This window comes from Procambarus clarkii, chromosome 19 (assembly GCF_040958095.1).
Source record: "Procambarus clarkii isolate CNS0578487 chromosome 19, FALCON_Pclarkii_2.0, whole genome shotgun sequence".
Classification (NCBI taxonomy): Eukaryota; Metazoa; Arthropoda; class Malacostraca; order Decapoda; family Cambaridae; genus Procambarus; species Procambarus clarkii.
In genome coordinates this window covers 11,042,846-11,055,819 of record NC_091168.1, presented here as the reverse complement: position 1 = coordinate 11,055,819, position 12,974 = coordinate 11,042,846, and the positions used below count along the sequence as shown (strand labels likewise).

General features: G+C 47.9%; 1 protein-coding gene across 1 annotated transcript in view; it reads left to right on the top strand.

Moving 5' to 3' along the window:
• The window catches only part of LOC123757639 (uncharacterized), a 285,082-nt gene that overhangs the window by 62,547 nt on the left and 209,561 nt on the right, over positions 1-12,974 (top strand). Inside the window, 1 exon segment of the mRNA XM_045741479.2 lies at positions 5,504-5,608. Coding sequence (XP_045597435.1) covers positions 5,504-5,608 — 105 coding nt within the window.

Here is a 12,974-nt window from a genome sequence, read left to right as displayed (position 1 = left end):
AGGCCAACTAAGTTGATTAGCAAGGGTTTCAAAGGTGGTGAAAAACACATCAACTTCTGTTTCTACGAATGGTGGCATTAACTTACTTGCATGTGATATATTGAAACTGACGGGAAGATTAGCGGTAGCTTGCTGGCGTTGAGCGAGGTGTGAAGTTTCCAACGCGAATTCTCGTTGACGACATTCCATAGTCAGGGTTGCTTGTTGTTTGTCATGTTCGTGTTGCATCTCCAATTGGCGTTGTTTTGTTTCAATCTGTACTCGTTCTCGCTCACGGAGTATTGCAACCTCACGTTCTTGTTCTTCTTTCCTCAAGGCAGCTTCACGTTCCTTGAGGGTGATTTCACGTTCTTGTTCTTCCTTTCTTATGGCAGCTTCACGTTCCTTGAGGGTGATTTCACGTTCTTTTTCTTCCTTTCGTATGACAGCTGCTTCCCTTTGTTGCTCAAGGGCTTCTCTGTGCTGCTCGCGTTCGATCTTGGCCAGCTCTAGTTTGAGTTTCATCGTTGTCAAATCAGTTTTATCTGCAATAAAGTAAGTTTCGTGAGTTTCAGAGTCTATCTTACCTTCCTCTAAGAGATGATCCAGTAACAGGTTATGTATTTCATTTTTGTTGGCTTGGTAGGGAACTTCTAGTTGATACTCATGTGCAAGAGTTTGTAATTCAGTCCTCTTGGCACGACTTAAAGTCCCTATTTCACCTGCTGGATCTGCACGGAAAGCTTGGAGGCGAAACATGGTGAAATTAGCAAATAAATGCACAACGAATATACTGTTGTGATATGGTGAATGTCAGAAACAGGACAACGTGGCAACTGGTACCTATCCTGTGGAATCGTTAACAATTAATGTTAATTTCAAGATGACAAATGATTAATAAATCAAGGTCGCAGGAAATCTTGTACCCGGTACTCATGTAAGAGGATAAGGGCAAGAAAATCCTACTAAACAAGCGAAACTGAGTTTCTAAAACAAATGAAACAGTTAATTGCCTCAAAAGTAAAATTGGTAGTCCAAGAATGTAGGCATACCTTGCCGAGTCTATAGGACATAAGCAAGTTTTTCCCACTGAAATTAATATGATACTTACAGAATTAGCGAACTTTTGTGCTCTGAAAAAGAAGGCTAATTCCCTACCAATGTAAATATCATCATCTCTGACCGACGTGTAGGGGTGCGAGGTGTCAACTGGTGACGAGAACTGCTGCTGAGGTCCCAATTCAGCAACTAAAGTTCGTGCGAGAGGAACTATGGCCCTCTTTATCCTCCTATTGTCAGATTGCAGAAGATTAGGTGCACTTGACCCGGGGACAGACCACAGTACCAGGGTACCAATATGATGATCTGCCGAAAATATGAGAAATATCCTAGGGACAAAAGATGGTAAACACGAGTAATAACACGGAGGGAGAGATGACCAATTAAGAGAATGACTGAGGCCTACAGTCACCACGTTATCCAAAGTTGTCTCACCTTCACCATATGCTACTCTTGGAATGCACAATACACACAGCACCATATGAAAATAAAATTGAATATGAAAAATAGTGAAAAGCTACGTTACCAAAGCCAAATACGCTTACCATAAATTTACTACTTGGCACCAGTACCTGAGTGAAGCTCCCGGACAGGCCCCCACGTTATGTGACGGTAAAGCGTTGGTGTTCGGCTGTTTCAAAAGCTAAGGGCAGGGCCTCGTCACATAATAAAAAAAAAGAGAAAAGTTGGTCCTTTCATCTGTGGTAAGGTAATGGGAAGACACACAAAACACAAGTATATAAACAATGAAATTTTAATTACTCTAGAAAAACAAGACATGAATAAAGGCAATCTCATAAAATATGCAGGATAAGTCAACAAACAAAATAACATGAATAATCACTGGCAAATGAAAAGTTACGCTAAGACAAGTAAGTTACAGTGATAGCAAAATAAAATATGAGTGCTGGAATACTGGCTTTGAGCTGCCACCTCCCTTAGTACACGAAAGCCAAGGCTTAGTCTACCAGCGAGAGATGTCAACTGCATGGAGCACTGAGATATTCTGACGAGACTGGCGCACTGCAGCCCAGACGTCGACTTGTGGTGGTGGCGGAGGGCAGGGGCGACGAGACACCAGCCAATCAGCAACAGGCAGGCAGAGGATGAGCAGTTAGCTGGTTACGGCGGTGGCCAGGTGTGCTGGGTACGATTTGCTCTCTGGGCAAAACGTTTGGTGATACTTGCACTTGATGGAGCGCCGCCCTGCCCCTTATTGTCCTAGTTGCATTGTCCCTCTTACGGTCGTGCATGTCCTTCTTGAATGTCCTGACTTCCAGGACGAGCGTGTGTCTTGCTTTCCGACCGCCCCTCGCGGTCACCTGTCCCTCGATAGAATTCTTGGTGACTCGGATACTTTTGATATCGTTCGCCTTATGCGTTTTTGTTCTCGTATTGGCATCCTTGGTGATATTTAGCGCCCTCTGATTATTTTGCGTATTTGATGGTGCTACATAGCCTTCCCGGTTTGGTGCCTTCTTTTGATAATTACTTACTTGGTGATACTTGGTGAACGTATCTTGTATATAGTATCTTGTATTTTGACGTAATTATGTAGGGAAGAGCAGGCTCAATCTCTCTTGAAAGAGATTATCGTCACAATATATATATATACAGTGGAACCTCGATTAACGAGCGGCTCTATTAACGAGCATTTCCAGTAACGAGCGAGCCACTCGCAGCAAATTTGACTCTATTGACGAGCTTTACCTCTATTAACGAGCAAAACCACATGGTGCTTCCTAGCGTCTCGCGGGTTCTCGCAAATTCTTGGATGCCTCCGACGCCAGTGTTGTTGTTGTATCGTACACGACAAGCATCCCTTTGGATTTATTTGCGCTTTTCTTTGTGTTTTTAGTGGTTTTGTGACTACAATTTGTAACGCACGATGTCGCCAAAGAAGCTGCTTGCTAAAGATAGTGTTTTCAAGAGGAAGAAAGACACAATTACTGTGGATTTGAAGAAGGAAATTATAGCAAAGCATGAGTGTGGTGTCTGTGTGACTGATCTCACAAGGGAGTATGGCAGGTCCTCATCAACAATTTACATCATTAGTAAGGGAATGAGGAGGTAAGGGAAGATGTTGCCTCTTCCACTGAGATCAGGGAAGTGTTGGGAATGGTTGAAAAGGTGAACACGTTCATGGAAAAGCTGCTCTGATAAAGCAGTGACAACCCGGTGTGTGAAAATGTTTAATTAATTTATCACTTTGTGATAACACTTTGTGAAAGTGTTATCACTTTCGCAGGTATATGTCGCTTGAACGTGACACACTTTTTTATCTTGAATGCACCCAAACACCGCGCTCAAGTGTCATTTGAGCAAATATTTCTCTAAAATCTAATTCTATCCGATCGACTTGGGGATAGTATAAACATGTTTGCCATGAAATTTCTGTTTTCTCTAATAGCCACATACAGGCATACCTCAGAATACGAGTTTAATCCGTTCCTGGAGACGCCTCGCCTTCCGAAGTTAATTTCCCCATAAGAAATAAAGGGAAATGAATTAATCGGTTCCTGACTACCCCAAAACCCCCACATCAAACTAAATTTTTATACCTAATTTACCTAATTCATCTAAATAAACCTACAAAACTGTGTTCCAGTTATTACTTACCCTGCTGTCGAGTGCTGTAGGCGTATGGAAGATGGTGAGGAGGGGGGAGGAGGAGAGGAGTTACTGTTTGGAAGGGGAGTCCCCTTCCATAATCACATCACATAACCCCATGCCTTGTAACACTATGGATACCACTTCTCTTTCTAAATTTTTCAAACCAGCCCCTGCTTGCCTTAAACTCTTTCTTATCTGCATCACTCGTTGCAGGGGTATTCTTTAGAAGGTCTTCGTGCAACACCCTGGCTTTCTCACAAATAATGGCCTCCGAAACACTATCACCCCTCAACTCCTTGTCGTGTATCCAAATTAATAACAACTTTTCCACTTCTTCAAGTATTTGTGGTCTTTGTGCCGTTAATGTTCTTACTCCTTTTGCCACTTTAGCACCCATAATCTTATTTTTCTTCTTAAGTATAGTGCATATTGTTGATGTGGCTTTGTTGTACTGCCTACAAAGTTCAACAACACGTGTACCGTTCTCATGCTTCCGAATGATCTCTTGTTTCTCCTCTATTGTCATCCTCACATGAGCTTTCTGGCCTTTATCCTTACCACTGGCTTTCTTGGGACCCATGGTGAGATATATAATAACAAATTGTATAGACAAATCACCAAAAATCCAACAAAACACTGAAAATCCGCGAGAAGAATTGATGTGGGGGTAGTCACTGAGCGCGAGACAATGGTAAACTGAGGGGCGGAGGGGCGACGATCGCCGAACCACCACGCGCTAGGTCGGCCTGTACGCGTATCAACAAACTCGCGTCCCGAAGTAACCCTCGCCTTCTGAGACAAATTTTTGGAGTAAATACTGCTCGCCTTCCGAAAACCTCGCATACAGGGACAATCGCATTCCGAGGTACCACTGTATATTCATATCACCGTGTTGGGAATTTCATTGGGAGTCCATTGATACCAAAATTAAGGCTGTAGGACAATTGTAGAGGTGATAATAATCCCAAGAGTAAAAACATTTTGTTGCTGTTGGGCGCTCACGGCGACTCATCTTCGTAGTTATTTATTTCGTGCTGGTATCTCTATAGCTTTCGTGACTTTTTTTTACTAATGTTCTTCTAGAGAATTTTATTGCGAACACGTTGGTACCAAAATGAAATACGTAGCATGAGAACTAAGGTCAGAAGAGTAAAAAGAGTATACACATTTTTGTTTTTACGCTTAAGCGATAAAAACGCCGCTCGCACATACAGTTGGCTGAGTGACCTTCGCCGAGAGCGCGAAAGTGTTAATAACAACTAAAACAAAGCCCCTTATCCACTTGGCAAAAACACGATATAGTATGTAAAAGAAATATAAACACAGGCGAGTTATTATGTTAAGCAGAGAGGTGCAATTAATACAATATACAAAAGCTGTACGCATCTACTGTTTCCTGGGGAGGCGACATTATGTGTTACTGCTTGGGAGCACGAAGTATATTCTGAGGACTGGACGTTGGGGAGCTCCTCATATATGGGGGCCAGGCCACCATAGACGGCGCTGATGTCGTGGGTAACCATCGGCCAGTAAATAAACAACCAATTAGGCTGGGTGAGTGGCGCTGGGTCTCTGCAGGTGCCAGGTGTCTTGGGTACTATAGAGTGGAGGGGGAGTAGGGTGTCTGTCTAGACACTGAGGCATCTGAGCACTGTATTGTTGATGTTGATTCCTTATGTTGGAGCATGCAGATACGTTGGTGAATAGACAGTAAAGGGAACAGGCAGGATCTTCTGCTTAAGCAGGAGATTAGTGTAACAATATATATGTAAACATTTAATTTGATTTATGCATTGAGCCATTGACAACCATTGTTGATGTGACTCTAACAATATGTTTGTTTATCTCTTAGAATGTGCTAGTGAAAGAAGAGGAGTCTTGTGGTCATGTATCGAAGAAAGTTGATTGTCCTGCCAAAATTTTCCTTAAAGATGTTATAAAATTTCCTGACTTCAAGGTAAATCATTTTAAGTAGAATTAAACTTTGTACTTAAAAATTTGCCCATGTTCAAGTGTGAGATACTTTAAATACTGTACTATATATTTATTGAAGTGGCTTATATGCTTGAGGTGTAGATTTTGCTTTAATTTATTATGTTTCCATCTTGACCTTCATATTTGAACATTTTCTTGTACGCTATTATGTTCAATGTTAAGAAAAGTTATTTAGAAAAAATCTTTTGTAACCAAGTCATAATTAACTTGTGTGTGCTAAACCTTTACCTTTAGAATATGAATGTAGAATTATGACTGCATAAATTAAATACTGTAACTTCTATAATAAATGTATATGAAAGAAGACGGTGAGGAAGTAAGTGTAAAATAGAAGTACTGTCTGTGCAGAGTAATCCATATCATATGGAACTCACCCCAATTGGAATTAGCTGAATATTCGAGTTAGCCAAATTTCATTCCAGTAACATCCATTAATAAATTTTTGTACCACAGTCCAGTTACACCTGCAATTTACCTGTGTTACCCGTTTCTGGGGGGGACCCCTGTTGGCTCCCTAGAGCTCTCCAGGCTGATGTGTATCTATTAACTTTCTGGCATCAGTCAAAGTATATGGAGTTCTTGCCTACCGGGGACCAGGAGCCAGAACCTGGCCCTCTCAGAGAGGCATGAGGAGCAATGGCCTATAGAAATCCTCAGTGATTGGGAGCATTCTATATCTGCCATCAACCGTGTCTGGCACCCAGAAAGGTAGGCACTCCAAAACAAACCCCTATTCTGGTGTAAATACTGTAAATATTGCCACCGAAAGCCAAACGAGTGGAGAGAACTCTCTAATAAAAATTATCAAATGAGCATGACATCATCTCGTTGTCACGCCGCTGTTTGAGCAACCCATCCACCCCCCTCCCTGGGAGGGGGAAGGGGGAGCCCCAGACCCTCTCGCCGGTGATCCAACCGTCAGTTCTTGGCTGATGTAATATTGGCAAGTCATATGCCTCTGGCTCCAGATTTTCTCTCAGTTTGTGCGCCTTGTGGCAAGGACACTCTACTGGTGGCGTGTGAGCTATTCCCCTCTCTCAGGGAGGGCCAGGTTCTGGCTAGTGGTCCCCGGTAGGTCGAACTCCTTAGACTAATGCCCCGGTCTAATATATCACACATTAGCCTGATACCTCCAGGAAGCCGAAGGGGTTCCTCACAGATAGTCACAGTGGCATCCAAAAACAACAACGGACAAAAAACCCAGCATTGAATGTAATGAAACGCCATTTTCTTGGTGAGACCCAGAGGCTATCTGGTAGCTATCTGGGCTGACATGAATGCATTAGACCCTGGCATCAGTCAAAGTGAATGGAGATCTTAGGCCTACCGGGGACCATGAGCCAGAACCTAGCCCCCCCCCCTCAGAGGCATGAGGGGCGATGGCGTATAGAAACCCTCGTGTGGTTGAAAGCATTCTATGTCTGCAATCAACCGGGTCAGGCACCCAGAAAGGTAAGCATTCCAAAACAAACCCCTATTCTGGTTAAACTATTGTTACTGAAAGCTGAACTAGTGGACAAAACAACCGAAATGTAAACAAGCATGAAATCACCACGTCGCCACTCCACTATCTGCACAACCCCCCTCCCCGGGAGGAGGAAGGAGAAGCCCCAGACCCTTGTGCCGACTATCCACCCTGCAGTTCTGAGGCTGGATGTCAAAACTGCGAAAAAAAAGTTGACCAGAGGGAGGGAGGTTTGCCAGAGAACCTCCGGGTCTCACCCAGAAAATGCCGTTTCATTACATTCAATGCTGGTTTTCTGGGGGAGAACTATGACTCCCTGGAGCTACTTACCCAAAGACAAAAACAAGAGAGGACTTGCCCGGGATACGGTCAGCCCTCGCTCCTCAACTCGAAGTCGAGACAACTGGCTGCAACCACCGACCTAATGCGAAGCAGGCCCAACTAGGCCCTGGAACTGTTAACAAGGTAGCGAGCGGCCAGGACCCTGTTCGACCTCCAAAAACCCCGTGCCCAAATGTCAGCCCAAGACATGTTACCGCAGACGGCAGCCAGCGCAGCAAACATATGAACGTCGTGGGCACGAGGATAGACCACAAGCTGGGTGGACCAAATAACCCTGCAGATGACCTGTGAGACCCCATCCCTGGAACAGAGAAAAAAGATAACTGGGTTAACACAAAGCGCGTCCCTGATCACCGAGGCCGTGGTGCGCAGGTAATGGCGGAGAGCCGCAACCGGACACAAAACATGATGCACCCCCCGGCCTGACCAACCAAGCATCAACAACCCAAGGGACCCCTCTGGAAAGCAGCAGTCTCATTCTTCACCAGAAAAGAAGCAGATGACTGCAAATGAGCTGCAGACCCCCAGAGACCAATGCCAACAAGAAAAGAGCCTTTGCCAAACAATCCTGAACCAATGGGGCCACCACAAACCAAGAAGAAAAGAGAAAAGAAAGCACCCAATCCAAAGACCAGTACAACTCAGGCGGTGCATTAACAGGCCGGAAATGAAACAACGCCTGAGACAGCTTGCGGAATGGGGCAGAAGTAACATCAATGCTTAATGCAAGCTGCAGAGGCTCCGCCAGCAGCCGCACAATACAAGGCGACAGTATTCAGCGTAAGATGACGGTCCTGAAACAGCCACGAGAGACAGGACAAGACAACCCGAACAGAGACCGAAGTAAACTGGGGAAGAAACAAGAAATAATGGAAGGACGTCCAGGAAACTTCACACTGCCGCCGAGACGAAGCACATGAAACAAAGGTGCCACCGAGACGAAGCACACGAAACAAAGGTGCCGCCGAGACAAAGGTGGGACATCAACAATGAAGCCACCTGCTCATCACACAAGGGGTGATAGACTCGAGTCAAGAAGACCATATGTGAAGACTCGAGGAAAAGATTGAACCCGCCTTGTAACAGACTGGTTCAATCTGCTGAAAGAGGAAGAGCTGCGGGAAGAACCCCGGGTTCGGACACGAAGCAAGCAGCACCTGAAACCAAGGCTGAGCCAGCCACCAAGGAGCCAAAAGGACTACTCTCCCTAGATAAGTCTCCAAGCAAGTTAGGATATGGAGCAACAGCTGAACCAGGGAAGAAGAAATACATGTAACTCCACCTTGACCAGTCCTGTCACAAGGCATTGACCCCGATGGCCTTGCAGTCGGGAAAGGGTGCCACATACAATGGGAGACGCCTCAACAACACCAACATGAAGAGGTCCACCTCCGGGAGCACATTCATCCGGCAGAGCCAACTGAATGAGTCGGCATCAACCGACCATTCCGAGGACAGCGGAATGAACTGAGACAGGCCATCCACCAGGATGTTGGACACACCCTGAAAGTGTACGACCAGGGAAGTCAAACCCCGAAAACTCAGCAGACAAGTCACCCGATGCGACCCGCCCCAAAGAGCCAAGGACTGCATCGAACCCCCCTTGGTTCAGGCAATGAACCACCGGGGAGCAGTCCAAATGGAGCCAGATCGTTGATCCGTGAGCAACCCGAACCCTCTGAAGCGACTCCCACCTTGCAGCAAACTCACGCACTATGCTGTGTACCCGACGGAAGGATGGACCCCACTGCCCCTGGCCTGACCTGGTGAGCACTGGTCACAAAGTCCCAGCCAAGAGATGACACGTCCGTTAACACACTGAGAGAGGGGTCGGGTAGGTGCCAAGACACTGAGCCCTGAAAACCTGAAGAGGAAGCCGGCGACGCAGCAGCCGATGCAAGGCACCCAAAGCCCGAACCCAGCGACCATGAGAGAGGCGGAAGGACGTCCGCGTAGGAACTGAAACAGCCGACGAAGCCAAGCTGACCCAGCGGTTAGACCATCACGGCAAAAGTTCCGGCTTCTGCACAAACCCTCAAGCAACAGTCGGGTGACATGGGAGCCCCCAGAAACAGGCGAAGGCAGGACTGCAGCCGAGGGAGAGACAAGGAAGCGGTCAGAGAGTCCCACACAAGGTCCAGCCAAGACTGTACCTGAGAGGGAACCAAATGGAACTTCCTCCAGTTCAACAAGAACCCAAACCCAGTGAGCTGGGAAAGAACCAAATCCCTGGCGAGCAGACAAGCAGACTGGCTGGGAGCCCACACCAACCAGTCATCGAGGTAGGCCAGAACCCAAACGCCTAAGAGATGCAAATGGGCCACCATGACCCGGGTAAGGCGTGTGAACATGCGAGGTGCCAGATTCATGTCGAATGAAAGGCAACAAAAGTGGTAACCGAGATGCCCCACAACAAATCGAGCCAGTTCCTGAACCCTGGATGAATCAGGATGTGCCAATATGCGTCCCGGAGGTCCAGGGACACCATCGAAGTGCCTGGCTCCAAGAGAAGCCAGACCTCGAATAGAATAGTAATCTGGAAAGAAGGGTAATAGACCCAGGGGTTCAGGCAGGACAAGTCCAGAATGAACCTTAGGTCCACACACACGGGACTGGAAACAGACAGGAAACCCATCTGAGGGACGTCGTTGTTTTGACCACGCCCAAGCGCACCAACTCCGAAATGACCTGACAGAGCGCAGGAAAATAGGCCTGCCCTGTAAGCCCTGAACCCCCCCCGAAGGAGGAGGAGGGGGGGCCACCTAATGCCACCACAGGCCGTCGGAAACGACCTGAAAAGCCCAAAAATGAGACCAGGCATGAGCGCACAGCACGAGTCTCCCCTTTCCCCCATTGCCCCATCAATGGGACAAATCGCAAAAGGGCCGACGCTCCTTGTGAAAACCCGACGTACAAGCAGAGCGATCACTGCACCGACCAGACGAAGTTGAGTCTGAAGGCGGCGCTGGCTCTAAAACTGGCACCACCTGCCTACCACGACGGGAGGAACCCAGGGCCCTGGCACGACCCTTCTGGGAATACCACCAATCCCCCTTCCCACCCCCTGGAAAACCAACAAAGTCTGACATGAAACGGCAACTAGAAGAAGCTGCCTGCAGACACTGCCCAACTGCAGAATCCGCAAACACCAAGGAACAATAAGGCAACGAAAACCTAAGAGTCAGGGGGCCCAAGCAGATTCCAAGGAGGTCAGAGCACTGCCTGCCGACATACGAGACAAGAAGCGAAAAACAGAGACACCGCATCCCACAGGATCGGCGCGAACAGTATCAGCAGGACAAATTACGCATGCATTGCCGAGACCAAGGCACCAGACCCAGGAATGGGCCCAAGCGCCTCAACATCCTCCTCAAGCCAATCCAAGGACAACTACAGGGGAGGGGGGGGAAAAGAACAGGCTACGAGCGCACAAGTCCTCAGCAACCAGTGCAGCCGAAAGGGTGGGAACCTGCACGTGAAACCCCAGGATGTCAACATCCTGAGGAAGGGCAGGGGTAAACAAGCATGCACTGAGGTGCTCAAACTCACCCCTCCAGGTAAACCTGGACCACCGTCAGAGCCTGACACCACTCAGGCGTGCGGGACCAACAGAACGTGTACCAAGCCTCCAATGAAAACACAGGACTGTTAGCTATCCAGGACGACTCCGGAACCTCATAATGAATCCAATAAAAAAACTAAGATCCCAAACCTGAATGAAGACGGATTCATTAAGGAGGCGTAATCCGGGTCGCACAGGAGGTAAGCCGCAATGGAGTCCCACACCTCATGAAGTGGGATGCGGGAAGCCGAAAACCTCTGGAAGGATGGGACCGACGGACCCAAAAGGACATAGAAACAAACTCGGGGAAGGGCTGACACCGAATCCAACTCGTACGTGGAGGGGGGGAGGGGAAAACCCCAATCACTGTAACCGCAAGGGTTAAAAAACCCAAGCGGGATCCAACGGGGCCCAAGGCCCCCAAGTCAACCCCTCCCCAATCTCGGGAACCTCCACAGCACGACCCGTGAGCCAAACCGTCCCCCAAAGCTCCGGCGTCAAAAGGAAAGGCAGAAGCAGCTGGAAAAGCAGGAAGGAAGGGGGGGAGGGGCCCACTGGTCAGACCCAGAGGCTTCAGCAAGAGGAACCGGCTCAAATGCCTCTGTTGCCACCCCGGAAGGGGCATTCCCCGAGACCGCCCGAGTCTCAACACCAACTAAACTCTACCCTGACTCTGAAACCCTCAAACACTTTGGAGCCGGAAGCAGGGGAGGGGGTGGGGAGGGCCTGAACGAACCACGGCAGGGCAAGGACTAGGGGGCCCGAACTGAACCAAAGTCGAGGTGACTAACACACCCAAGTCTGAGTCCCTATAACTAAAACTGGGCAGCCTCGGGGCTCCCGGGTCAGCAACCAACCTAGTGCACTGCAGCAACCTAAAACGAGCATGCAACACCTGCGCTGCCTACACCTGAACAGTGTCATAGTTGCACTGGGTGAACTGAGTCGCAAACAAGCAACAAAACTCACAGGACTCCAGGTCGAAGGTGTCACTGACCCAACAGGCAGCATGACGGAGGCAGAAACAAAATCCCCACCAGGCAAGAAAACAAAAAGAAAAGAAAAACCCTGCAAAAGGACAACGTATCCAGGCAGAAAAGAGTTGACAGGTATGAGAGGTGATAACTAGATGCACGGTACCCAGTGCCCCAACCAGTGACGAATACTATCCCCTACCTAGAGGCAAACAGGGGTGAATGAAACACCCCAGCTGACTCCAAAGGCGGCCAATCACCAAGCAGCAAAAGACCTTGCACAGGTAGCCCTCAAGATAACTTGTGGAAGATGGCCCCAAGTCCCCAGGACAGTATTTACAGGGTGGATAGCTGGCATGGGGATCTGGGGCTCCCGGGGTGCCCCAGACCCCCACATCAGCAACGTTATGCTCATTTGCTCATTTTCATTTGGGGAGTTCTGTCCACTAGTTCGGCTTACAGTAGCAATATTTTAACCAGAATAGGGGTTTGTTTTGGGGCGTTTACCTTTCTGGGTGCCTGACCCGGTCGATGGCAGACATAGAATGCTTCCAACCACATGGGTGTTTCTATAGGCCCATTGCTCCTCATGCCTCTTTGAAGGGGCCAGGTTCTCACTCGTAGTTCCAGGTAGGCTTAAGAACTCCATTCACCTTGACTGATGCCAGGGTCTAATACATTCATATCAGCCCAGATAGCTCTGGGGAGCCATAGGGGCTCCCCCCCAGAAAGGACCTAAAAATGAAGTCACAAAGGGAGGGGATATTAAGTTTGTACTGGAACAGTGGATAGAAAAACATACCATTATTAACAACAATCCCTCTGAGCAAGGAACTGCACTCCAAAAAACCAGCGTTGAATGTAATGAAACGCCATTTTCTGGGCGAGTCCCGGAGGCTCCCTGGAGCTATTCCAGGCTGATATGCTAATGTCAGACTTTGACATCAGTCATGTGTATGGAGTTCTTAGGCCTACCGGGGGGGGG